The sequence below is a fragment of the Rhinolophus ferrumequinum genome, chromosome 11, assembly GCF_004115265.2.
Source record: "Rhinolophus ferrumequinum isolate MPI-CBG mRhiFer1 chromosome 11, mRhiFer1_v1.p, whole genome shotgun sequence".
NCBI classification, from domain to species: domain Eukaryota; kingdom Metazoa; phylum Chordata; class Mammalia; order Chiroptera; family Rhinolophidae; genus Rhinolophus; species Rhinolophus ferrumequinum.
The window spans coordinates 45559454-45572346 of NC_046294.1; the positions used below are offsets into that span (position 1 = coordinate 45559454).

At 47.0% G+C, this 12893-nt stretch overlaps 1 protein-coding gene across 1 annotated transcript; it reads right to left on the reverse strand.

Annotated features, from left to right (window-relative positions):
* Positions 1-117: 117 nt before the first annotated feature.
* On the reverse strand, positions 118-5056 carry C11H11orf42 (chromosome 11 C11orf42 homolog). Its single transcript, XM_033121222.1, has 3 exons — positions 4931-5056; positions 587-1385; positions 118-338 (listed from the first exon to the last, which is right to left on the reverse strand). Exons 1-3 carry the CDS (start codon positions 5000-5002, stop codon positions 208-210), a joined length of 1002 nt encoding a protein of 333 aa, XP_032977113.1. The 5' UTR covers positions 5003-5056; the 3' UTR covers positions 118-207.
* Between the last annotated feature and the right edge of the window lie 7837 nt (positions 5057-12893).

A 12893-nucleotide genomic window follows, 5' to 3' on the forward strand; every position in this document is an offset into this window, starting at 1 on the left:
TTCAAGGTGCTCCTTCTTCCTTTAAAGAGTGAGGGGACATGACACCTAGGGAAAAAGGTAGGGACTCTACCCCTTCTCCAGAGCCCGGAAGGAAGAAGCAGCAGGGCCACACGGTGGTTTGGGGGAGCAGCAGCTGATGTTTATTGGGGACCAATATCCCTATGCCAGATCTTAGAGGCCTTGCCCCCTGCACCTCTCGCCTCAGCTTCAGTCGTCGCTGTCGAACTCCGAGGACAGACCCTGCAGCAGGGGCAGGGACATGGAGTGCCGGTCGGGGTCCCCGGGGCCCCCACCCTGGGCTCCTGGTGGGGGGCTGCAGGGGCTGAAGAGCCAGTTCTCTGCCAGGGTTGGGGATAGTCACAGCTTGACTCATGCCCTGCTCTTTCAGTCTCCCTGGTCCCTCCCTCTGGTCCTCTGTACTGTACCCACCCTGTCATCAAGATCATCTTCCATCTCACCCTCCCGGGCTCCCTTTCTCATCACCCTCACCACAGTTATGGGTGTCCCACATTCCTGGGCTGTACTCTCCATGCCCTCTCCCTCCACTTTGTCCTGTCCCCCTCAGATTCGTTTTCCCCAGTAGTACCTGACAGCATGTGTGGCCCCCTTCGGAAAGGGTTTCGGCCCTTATAGGAGAATCTGGTGAATCTGCCCTCTAGCCCTTCCTGGGGAGGTGGTGTAGGTGGGGCTGGGACAGGTAGGGGTACATCAGCAGCTTCGGGGATATTGTCAGGGGCCGATATGGGGGCCAGAGGTGGCATGATGCTGAGGTTGGGTCTGACCCAGTGGGCTCCGTGGAGTAGTGGGTCTTTGCTCAGGGGCTTCTGTGGTCCCAGCACTCCCTTGGGCTGCAGTGAAAACTTGAGGCATGAGAAGGCAATAGGCAGTGAGCGTTGTAACCGGAGCAGCTGGGGCTCACGGCCTGTAGGCAACAGCCCCAGCTGCAGCCAGGCACAGGAGAAGACCTGGTAGATGACATAGATGCTGTGGGTGTTTCGGAGCCAGGGGAGAGTCTTCTGTAAGCCCACCTGCCCTGGTGGCAGCTGCAGGAAGGCCACCTTCTTGCGCAGACCACCCATATGTAGGTGGATCCGGCAGGGCTGCCCATCCAGGAGTCGCATTTCTTCATAGGCTATCTCTGCTCGGCTGTTTGGTGAGTATTCCCGAGTGCAGTGGGCAAAGGCACCCTCGGACCCTGCCTGCTCCAGGAGGTTCGGTAGTGGGCCCACTGGTTGCAGTGCCCGCCGTCCCTGCCTACCCGGCAAAGCCAGGCGGGTGTGGGCTGGGCGGGACTGCTTCACTAGCACACCCAGTAGGTCATAGCAGGCTGCATCCGACAGGAAAGGTACTGCCACTCCATTGGGCCCAAAGCGCTCTTCGATAACCTGTAGGTGGCCAGTTCATGGGTCAGGAGTTGATGGGTCAGGAGCAGGCCGACCCTCCCTCTGTCACTGTCCAATTACATCTCCACAATGTACTCAGAGGGTCATGCCTTCTGCTTATCTCCCAGTTCTTTCCTGTAGCAAAACCTTGAATGTGTACTGTGTGCCAAACTGCTAGATGCAGGGAATACATAAAAGAATGAGACTGTCCTTGTCCTAATATAGCTCAGTCTGAAGGAGGAGCTCAGTCTAAAACGAACAGTAGTAGCTAAGGAAAATAATAGCGAGCTGTGGAGGAGATGAAAAGGGATTTAACAGCCTTGTCTTCGATCAGTTTTCTAGGTGGCAATACTTAAGCTTTGAAGGGATGAACCAGGCAGAATGGTTAGTCCAGGCAGAAGGAATGGCCAGTGAGAAAACCTGAGCTTGCAAACTGAGAGGGGCACATCAGGAACATGGCATTTCATTTCGTATAAATGTAGGGTGTGAGGAGGAACAAGCACTCAGGAACTTGACTAGGAAAAGCCTGTGTGCACCCTAAGTGATGGGAAATTTATCCTGAGGGCAATGGGAAGCCACTTGAAGGGCTCTGGTTAGGACGGTCGGGATCAGATAGGCATTTTAGAAAGCGAATTTTGAATGGGGAGGCAGAAACTAAGGAGAGAGAGAAAAGTCAAGATAATTAAGAGTATTGTAATACTCCAGGCAAGACGGGGAGGCCCTCAACTAAAATAATGAGGGAAGAGCTGCAGGTTATAGAATTAGTAGTACTTGGTCACTAATGGGGTGTGGGAAAGGAATCCTCAAGGACTATTCTTAGGTGATTATTCCTAAATGGGTAATGTTATTAACCAAGAAAGGATGTACCAAAATAGGTTTGGAATATACATTCTTACACTCAGTCTATCACCCCTTAGGCGACACCTGCCCTAGCTGAGGATTCTTTTAAGGACCTGAGGCCTCTTCTTTGTAATGCTAATTCCAATATGCTTTTAGGGATTCCAGTTCCTCTTGGTTTTCTCCTACTTGTCTTGGCCTTTTTGAGTTTGGTAACCTATTTCTGGAAAGCTTAACTTCATGACCAACTGCAAAACACTGTAAGGTCCTCTGCAGTAATTGTGCTTAGGTATGATAACAACTCATCCAGGATATTGTTGGCTGGGACTTCTGGCTCAGTGTTCTGCTAGGAGAATACAAAATTCCAAAATATCTTTGGGTCCCTTTCATGTTAGAGCCCTGTTCTTCAAATGCTGTGTACTTTGCTCCCCTCCCCCAGCCCCCACATCTCACATGTCTGTGCCTCTTTTGATGGTATTGCCCACTTGGCTGGCCTTCTGGTAGAATTCACTAGTGGTCCCTTAAGGCTGATCTGCTTTTTCCTACATGAAGCTATTTTGGAAGTGCTGCCCTCGAGCATAAGAGAAGGGTGGCTAATTGATGGAGTTGTGTCTACATTTCCCGCAAGCTCAGGTAGCTGGAAGACTACTGTCTTTTGTCACCTAGCCAAGAAAATAACTGGTGCTCTTACTTGATCTGCATGGAAGAATTTCCCATCATTCCTTCTCCCTTGCTTCACTGAGACATGGAACCCTTATTTTTGGATGGGGGTATCAGGCTGAAGAAAAGGGCTCTGAGAACGGCCCGTTGGGTTTCCAGGGGTGGGAGCAGAGCACTGGTGGGTTGGTATTTATGTATAGAATGCTCTGTCCCATGACAATTAAACCATAGTCACCAAACATAACTTCAGAATCCTACCCCAGCTCCTCCATTGGTGCCTAGGATCCTAAAGAAATATGACAAATGGGAGTGTCTCCAGAAGAGGTCCCTTTAACAGAAGTGTGACACAACACTTGGTTCTTATGGTCCAGGTTTCTGCTAAAAGGTGAACCTCTGGGTTAGCTGGAGACTGTCAGAACATAGACATGAATATACCATGGAGGTTTATTAGGTCTTCTTTCTTACCCTTGGGGGCCCCAGTTTTATCCTCAAATAGGAACAATAAGGCACTCAGTTCTATGCTGGGGTGACTATATTCTCGATAGAATCACCGTTTGAGACTAATCCCTGTTTCCACTGAACTTTTACTTCCGGGTAGAAGTTCTATGGAACTTAGAGGACTGCAAATTTAGATCTCCCAGGGGCAGCCCAGGAAAGTGATGGTGGAAGATTATCTTTTTGAATGTACCTTGGCTGGTTTGAATTCTGAATGGGGACCTCTTAAGCCACATTCTGTTTAACCAAATGTTCTACAAAGTGCCCAATGAACTGTCAGCAGTTCCTGAGAGAGGAAAGCAGGTCACTCAGAGGTGTTTTGCTTGAATTTGCCACATACCGCTAGTGATTTATCCTGCATGTCTCTACCCCAACTTTCCTGACAATTTTCTATTTAAATAGGACGGGTGTTTTCTGGTGCTCAGAGATGGTGTAGCTTTCTAATAGTTGAAGGCTGCACTTACTTTCATGCTAATTCTATTTGATCTAGTCCAGGGCCAACTTTTTCCAGTGCTGAAATCAGTTACTTTAAAACTTGGGAGGACCTTGACTGTCGTGTTTCTGCTTCCCTGGGAAGCTGACCTTTGTGGTGAGCAGCTACTCCATTTCGAATGGGAGCTACATGCCATTAAGGCTGCTTTGAGTATGGTAGGCACAACTTTTAAGATGGTTGTTTTATTAAACTTGGTGGGCTGCCTTCTACGAGTGCTTTAAATTCACTCTCCTTCGGGTCATATAACCAGAACACGATCCCTAAATTCTCACCTCAGAAATTTTTAGCCGTCTAGATTGGGTGGGATTTATTGGATACCTACAACTCAGGCCAAGATCTGCCTGCTCCTTGAAATCTACATATTTGGCTGAAAACCCAAATTTCTCTTTCTGTGGAAGTTAAGGTGGAGGGAGTGTCTGAAGAAGTCGAAGGTAAAGTTAAGGTTCTTTAGAAAACTTAAAAGGCCTTTCCTGATCAGCCCCTGTATATCTTTGACCTTGTCTTTACCACTATTCCTTTGAATTCTGCTCTAGAGGACTATTTGTAGTTCACGAATCCACATTTCTCTTTTTCCTCTCCTGGCTTTTACATATGCTCTCCCTTGAATTGGTACACTGATCACTTACCCCCCCACTGGTCATGAACTCATTCATGTGAGTTCATGTGAATAAACACATTCAGGTGTTTACTAAGCAATGATTATATGTGAGTAGTCGTCTTCCTTCTATGTGTGAATAACTCCTACTTACCCAGCTAGGATGTCACTCTCTTCAGGAAGCCTTCCTGACCTCCCAAGTCCTACCCGTGACTTAACAGTTTTCCTCTCTGTTCTCATAGCTCCCTATACATTCAAGGAAAATTTCTTACTGCTTTCGCGATTGTGATTCAATTGGACAGTTTGTGCAAAGCAGTTAATGCCGTGCCTGGACCATAATAAACAAGCACTGAGTAAATGTTAGTTATTATTGTCTTCAGGCTTCCTACTCCTTCCTATTCATAAGTTTCTCAGACCCAACAAGGCGACACTTTGTTACTTTGCCTTTAGCCTTCGTGCTTTACCTACCTTATCCTTAATGAGGGTCCAGGCGGCATCAGCTTCATCCAGTGTTAGCAGGTGGGGGGCACCAACCAACATGGTGAGGTATGGGAAGGGTTAGGCAGGGCAGTGGCTGCTGCAGGAGCCCCAAGCCACCTAGGAAGGTGAGGCCCAGGCCTTAGGCTCTGACCTACTACAGCATGAGGTCATAGAGGGCCTGGTAGGTGACGGAGCCTTGGGTGAGGAGAGGGCAGTCACTCTCCTAGCCTCACAATTTTCATAGCCGGAGCCCATACTCTTGAGTCACCTATCCATTCTTGGGCTTTAGGGGAGGAAAATGCAGATATCTGTTAGGATATCTGTGTGTGTGTGTGTGTGTGTGTGTGTGTGTGTGTGTGTGTGTGTAGTTCTCGGTCTGAGTTCTTTAAGGAAAAAGGACCAGGTCCCTCTTCCTGTCAGCAGCTTCCATGAAACAATTTACTATGGTACCTTGTCACCTGCAGATGACTTTGTGAGGTTGCCTTGGGGTCCTGAAAGTCATGAGAGAAGTACAGATCAGGACTTAAACAGAATCAAGCACTGGTTCTCAGCCTTGGCCTTACTTTGGAATTACCTGGGAGCTTTAAAAATTACTGTTGCCTGGATTCTAACCCCAGAAATTCTGATTTTGGTCTGGAATGTGCCCGGGCATCAGGATTTCTAAAAGCTCCTCAGGCAGTTTTAATGTGTAGCCTGGGTTGAAACCCAATATTAACAAGTGGGTTAAACTGCAATGAAAACCAGGTGTGTGTAGGAGGGTGCCATGCTGAACGGTGGCAATGTGGAGGATAAGAATCTAATTGGGATACTGTTGCCTTAGTAACGAGAGAACTCTCAGGAAGCCAGAATTACCCAGGTAAATTTGTGGACATTTTTCTTCATGCTCTACACCCTGTCCTAGGCTGATCTGTGTCTCGTAGGTACTCCTACTGCAGCCCTAACCTATGTGTGATTTCCCCTTGTGTCTCTCTGTCTTTTGCTGGAAAAGAAGAGTGGTTTTTCCATAGAGAAGAACCACTCTAGAGAGCCTTTCCAGTACTCCTCTCCACTCTGCCCCTCACCAGTCCAGAGTTCTCTCCCCAGTCCTCCTGCAGAACCTCCTGTGTGCCCAGGAAGAGCTGTCATGTGTGGGGAGCGTCCTCCCCTATCGCAGCTCAGTGTGTAGAGCTAGCCCACAAAGTTGGCCCTTGTCTGAGCTGGCCGAGGCGGTGTGAGTTTGGGGAATAGAGAAGGTTCTACAGTGGTAGGAGAGTGTTGCCAAGAAAAGTTTCCTGAAAGAGATGTAACTGGCCTTAGGGGAGGGTCTCCCTAGACAGAGCTAAGGATGTGGATGCCAGGTCTTTGAGCAAAGGTTTGACAGTGGTGTGGTCCCATGCTCCAGGAGAGGAATTAATGCCAAATATTTGTTGAATTCTTAAGTGTTAGGGGCTGTGCCAAACATTTTGAGTCCATTATCTTAGTTAATCCTTTTAGTAATCTCTTGAAGTAGGTTACTATCATTTCCCCATTTTACAAGTGAATGAACAGGCTGAGAGGTTAAATAAGGGCAAGTCTGCCTGATTCCAGCTTTTATCATTAAACAGTAGTTCCTTCTGGTGAACGGAGAAACCAACATATTCCTTCTACTTTCCTGAGTGTGTGGTGAAAGGGCTGCCTGCTAGATGGAAGTGCAAAGTAGTGGCATGAAGAGGAAATGGGCAGGTGAGAGGAGAGCTGCAGCAGAACAAATTGAAACCCCAAGTTTCCCGTTGAGACAAGTGAAGCCAAGTCCTTCCAACGCCCCATTAGCACATTTTTTATCACGGTTGACCAGGAGAGTTCACCTGGGGTAGTATGGTTGGCACTCCTGTTCCTTGCAGAAAGGAATCCTGAGTGAGGTAGACAGGGAGAGCGAGAGAGATACACAGGACAAGAGACAGATGTGGGGCAAAACTGACAGTGGAAGGAGACAGATGCAGAGGTACAGAGACCATGCGAGTCACTGATAAACAGGCAGAGAAGGAAGCACATCCATAGCTGAGGGGGCTCCAGAATGAGAAAGGCATGGATGAGGTAGTGGCAGGGTTGATGGGCTGTTGGTGAAATCGGATGAGGTCTCTCAGATTTTTGTTCATCGAGGGGGCTGAGCGGGGTGATTGGGTACTGATGAACTCCACACCAAGAAGCCCATGCCTCTGTCTTTTCTCTTTTGCTGTCGTTTATCACAATTTTCTAGGCTCCCTGAGCTCCACACTACCCTCCCCTGACATGAAGAAAGCCTGTCTTTCCTTTTGGCTCTTAGAGTCGGAGACAGAAACTTGCTGAAGGCAAACATGACACCTACGTTCTGGATTGAGCTGATGAGCCCAAGGGCTGGGCTGTGCCGGCCACACCCTGCTCATGGGGTTTGCCTCGCTCATGGCACGTTCTGGGGCTTCCCTGGGAAAAAAGACACAGATCATCTGCAGCACATCTGAGAGGTGAGCAGAGTGCAGAGCGTAAGGACAACAAACTGGTGGGGGCTGATCTTCAGAGAATACAAGGTTCTCTGCAGGGACCTTTAGGGCAGGATCGTATAGCACAGATAGCAAAGACTTCAGAGTGATAAACAGCCCTATTTAGTCGCTTCACTTCTCTCAGGCTAAGGGGTAATCGTAGAACTTTCTAATCCCTTATTTGAAAACTTTCCAGGACAGATGTGTTTTGCAATTTAGAATTCTTCAGATTTTAAAAAGGGGGCATAGTGCCCTTATATAAGAGAGACATGGGCAAAACTGACCAACAGTACGAGGAGGAGACAGAGATGCAGGGGTACAGAGGCAACCCCAGTGGATTCATTCAGAGCAGTGCCCTATAAACGGGCATATCAGTATTTCTGCAGCTAAATATATAAATAGTCACAATAAAATAAATATAAATAGAATTGTGACGGTTTAGGTCAGGTTTTGGACCAAAAACTATTGTTCAGAGATTTTTTTTTAAATTTGGAATTGTAGGTAAGGGGTTATGGGCTTACAGTGGCTCTCAGGTTGTCGTGATGAGTAAAAGAGTGCTGGTAAAGCCTTCTAAACATATCACATGGTGGAGATATACGCAATCTCAATCCAAAACAAAATACAAATATCCAAGGGGGTGACTTTTGGGGTTGAAGGAAGCAAGTTCTTACAATGAATATCGCACAGCTTTGGAATCAGCTGCCTTGGGGAGTTGTGCACAACGGGGGGAGAAAGTGCCTTAGAAGAGAGGCTGCTTGTTCTGGGAGGGTGACAGAATTCACTGCTTATGAACACTGGCTGCATATGATTTCCCTTTTCACGTACCAGAGGGGAAAGGCGAAAAATGGTGTGCATGTGTGTGTGTGACTGCCACACATACATTTCTTTATAATGTTGTAATAAATATCTTAGTGCACACATCTTTGTTCACGTCTAATTATTTTGTCAGGATAGATTTATTGAAGAGGAACCCCTAAGAGAAGGACAAGGGCAATTTAAAGACCTGTGTACCAGTAGGATTAGAATTCTGTCATAGTAATCCACAAAATCATTGCCTGGAGTGCTTTTTCACTCATAACTTCCTGAGAGAATGACTGAGCTCACACTTGGTTTGTGGACAAGTGTAGATTTTTTCCTCATCCCTTTGGTTTCAGGGTGACAACACCTCTGAACATCTTGCAGAACTTCTGGGCTATTTCTTCAGTTCCTTGTTAATGAGGACCTGGTGAGACCCCATGTGGCCCTAGAGATGGCATCACCTTCTCTTTCAGATCTGTGGCCCCCTGTGTCGTATCCCACAGTGCGCGGTCCAGCTGTCTGTGCTCAGTGGTCAGCGTTGCACCTGGCTTCAGGTCTTCATGACTAACTCCAATACCTGTGGTTATGATAGTTTTCCTGGAGAGCTTGGGTCTGCTTGTGCAGCCTGCAGCTTTCTCTGACCTTGGAGTAGTGAGATTACACTCATTCTGCACTCCATGCCGGTGTGAAAGATCTCTTACGTAATGCCCCTTCCAGTGAGGGGTGGAAAGTGAATCCCCTGTTGGGCAACACCATGACACTTCCTGTTAATATTTCTATTCTCTGGCATCCGCAGCTGTGTGAAATAATACTCCTATTTCATTATATTACACCAATATCATGTGCTTCTGGTGATGTTGGCTAGGGCAAACTGAGTTGCTGATGAGGATTTTATTTAGGAATTCTGCACTCTTGGCTGAAGATGCCCAAAAGGGCAGGTTGGTAAGAGACCATAGTGACTCTGGATCTCAGGCAAGCAGGTGACACGGTTATGACGATTTTCTGGGGTATCAAAATGTGTATCAGGTGGACGCCTGACTCCTGAAGCTGCAAACTCAGAGAGAGAACATCTAACCATTTATTCTTAAGCCTTTGGCAGGGGAACGAGGGATAGGGGAGATAGTGATTACGCATGAGACCAAGAGGATTCTCTGAACTGGCAGTGTCTTAAAGATCAGTGTCCTGGCTAAATTGCGACCACAGCACACATTGTCCAGATTCTTAGAAGGTGGGGATAAGCATATATGATTCCTTGTCCAAGGACTGACTGAAATAGAATCCGGCTCCAGAAATAGAGAGGGCTGTGATCCCAGACAAGTACCTTAATACTTGTTACTCTTCTCAGACCCCCAGGTTCAGGATCTATAGAGGAGCTTTTGTGAGGGAACATGGGCAGACTTAGGTTTAAATGATGGTGAGAGGCGAGGAGGGAGCTTTAAGTTAAATGTTGTGTCCTGTGATCATGGTAACACATAGCCCCCTGCCTCCTGCCTCCTCCCAAGGATATATGGCTAGGCAGGGGCTTCACAGCAAAAATTTGTTGAGTGATTATCACAGTCGTATCCAGATAATGGGACAAAGATGGCATAATCCACATAATCCAGACCCCAGATTCTCCTCTGAATGTCCCCCACCTTCACCCCCAGGCTCCATTGTTTTCAGTGCCCTTAGAACTGGCCTTAGAACTGAGTGTGAAGGTTCCCAGGTGGTCCCTGATATTCTCGGTGCAGGCCCCGTAGATAGGGTTGGGGGCAGGTGGCAGCAGCAAATAGATGTTAGAGAAGAGGATGTGCACCAGCTTTGGGACAGTGAGCTGACCGAAGCGGTGTGTGAGGTAGGAGAGGAGACCAGGCACATAGAAGGCCAGAATGACACAGATGTCACAAAGGTAACATTGTAATTCTCTCTCACCCTCCCCCCGCCCCCACTGGGCTGACACAGTCACAGGCAGTGCTTCACATTAGCCACAGTAGTTCCACTGCTCATCACAATGTCTGGCATGTAGTTGTCTATGAATAAACAAATACCTATTGCTTTTAATTGTGGGACAGAAGTGCTGGCCAAAACTGCTGACTAACAGGGGCTCCTACAGTTTCAGGAGCCTTAGGTATCCATGGAGATGAGAAAGAATTAGTTGCCATCAACCATAAGTCCACTGAGTATGATTCTTTCTGCTATAACAAGGCATATCCTAAAAATCACTACACTATGCAAGATAATGCAATAAAAAACTCAGGGTTACAGGAACAACGGGGCACAACATTTAATGGGGCACAACATTTAAAACCTTCATCAGTGACACATTTTAAAAAGGATAGGAACCTAATAAAAACGGTAGCTCGTGTTAAATAGTTAGAAAGTACATAAACACACCAGTAAATATGCTTCACCATGAAAAGTCCTGGAGTTTGCCTTGTGGAAATGAGTGTTGGAAGCAGCTTGTGAATTATTGTGAAAAGGTAGAAAGAGAGCTAATCTGAAATCAGGTGAAATATTTTAACACCAGAGGTGGGTGGATGTGGCTCGTAACACAAGCGGTGACCTGAGGCAGCGGGTAGATGTTGGCGTGTGTGCACGTGTGCATGTGCAGTTTTCCTACGCGGCTCAGTTCAGCTGGCTGAGTTTTCTGCATTCATTTAGTTTCTCGCAGATGGAATCACACATAAGCAAACACAAAATTCACATTATGCTCATTTCCCTAATATATCAATTGAATGGATCAAATTTCCATTTCAAAACTAGCTTTATTGCAGAACTGATTGAATCTCTTTTGTGCCTGGCCCCATGCCATGTGATGAGAATACAATGGCAGTAACAAAACCCTGCTCCCCTCCAGGAGCTCACAGTCCGGTGGACACAGGGAGTGGACACATAAAGTAACTGCATTAACTCAGGTCAGTACCAGGTATGGTGGGACAGGGAAAGGAGCCTCTCCCCCTCCTCAGGGAGTCAGGGAAGTCTTCCCTGAATGACAGTAATGGCGACAGTCCTCTGGAGTTTCTTTTGTGCAGGCCCTGCTCTAAGCCCTATCCTCACAACAAGCATCTGCAGTAGGTACAATTCCTTCTCCCATCTTTGTACAGACAAAGAACTAAGGCACAAAGAGATGAAGTAACTTGCCTAAGGTCACACAGCCAGTAAATAGCAGTTAGGATATTAGCTAAGTCTTGCTCTAGCATCCTTGCTCTTAGCCACTACTTGGAATATTCCCACTGAGATTTAGCACATGAGTAGTTTTCTAGGATAGTTGAGGCAAAAGGCATCTGTTTCCTGGGAGGAAGAGTTCAGGAGCCTGAGATTGGCAGGTGTCCTAGGATTGCTGAATGGGGAGATGTAGAAAGCTGCAATTAGTTGGCAGTAGATGGTGAGCTCTCATCTGTTGGGGGTGTTGGTGGGGCAGAAGCAGTTGGGAAGTGGGAGCAGTGGATTGAGAGCCATGAAGGAGAGGGTTGGGAAAAAATGCCCTTGAATGCCATTCCATCCAAACGGCCTTGAGAGAACACTAATAGGACTTTTGGCTGACATATGCCTAATCTGGACACTGTTTGTACAAAGATTGTTCATAAGATAAATCACATACACTTTAAGCCCAACAGAACTGGAGTCATTAAGTTCCTGCAAATGTGATATATTCTGCGTTTCCCACTGTCCAGTAATCCAGGATGTATTAGGGGATACCATCAACTTTATCGCTAGAAACATTTCTTTGTTTGTCTCCCAGGTCCCAGCCCAACATTACAGGAGGTTCCTGAACTGTATTGATTACCTGGCTGGTCTTTTCTCTGTGATACTGGCCATTGGAGTAGGGGATCTGACAATATACCTGTGACCTTGAGGAGCTATATGCCAGAGTCTGCTCCTCAGTGGGGGTGCCAGAGTGGGAGGAGGAGGGGAGGCTCACTGGACCTCTCATTTGCTTCTGGACTGGCATGGACAATCAGATAAGAGAGGGCTCTGTTTGGGAACTGACCCTGATTTTCTGACTTTGACTAATACAGCTATCATCAACACATGCTATAGAATAGGGTCCCGAAACATCAGCTTGTGTCCGTGTGAGTCTCTGGTTTTCTGCTTCCAATGACCAATGAGCAAAACATGTAAGAGTAGATTATCCATTTACAGAATAGATTACAGATCAGAAAATCTTGGGTCCTAGTGGTACCACTGAATACTGAATCCTCTTGTAGAAACCTCCTAAGGCAAATTCTCAACTGTCAAGTCTCAATTCTCAGGTCAGTATGAGACCACTCTGTGACAAGTAGCACCACAGTAGCCCAGGCTTCACCTTCTCTCAGTTTCGGGAGGGCCAGAGGGACCCTATAACCCTAAGGTGCACTATCCTGTGGAGATGTGGAAGTAAGGCATGGAACCCACCACTCCGTCTGTCTTCTAGCTTCACTTGCCCTTCCACCTGAGGCTCACCAGTCCTTCCATAAGAATGTCCTTAATATTCCAAAAAGCTCTGGGTGTTCTGGGAGTCCCCAATCCCTAGGATAGTGGGTGGTCTGGCACTGAGGTTGTAAATTTGGGAGAGATTTACATTATTCATCATAATGAATAATATGTCCTTTGTCTGTTCTCCCTCTATATTATAATAGGAGCCAGTGGAAGTCACGTACTAGTAAGGGTATGGAGCAGGTCGGACCTAGTTTTTATCAATTCTCCTATAATATTGTCTG

Excerpts from the sequence above, each read along its gene's own strand:
- C11H11orf42 (XM_033121222.1), bottom strand. The coding sequence starts at position 5,002 with ATGTTGGTTGGTGCCCCCCACCTGCTAACACTGGATGAAGCTGATGCC. Across the intron at positions 1,386-4,930 it reads GGACCCTCATTAAGGATAAG|GTTATCGAAGAGCGCTTTGG; the intron begins GTAGGTAAAGCA and ends GGCCACCTACAG. Across the intron at positions 339-586 it reads GGGGCCACACATGCTGTCAG|AGAACTGGCTCTTCAGCCCC; the intron begins GTACTACTGGGG and ends CAACCCTGGCAG.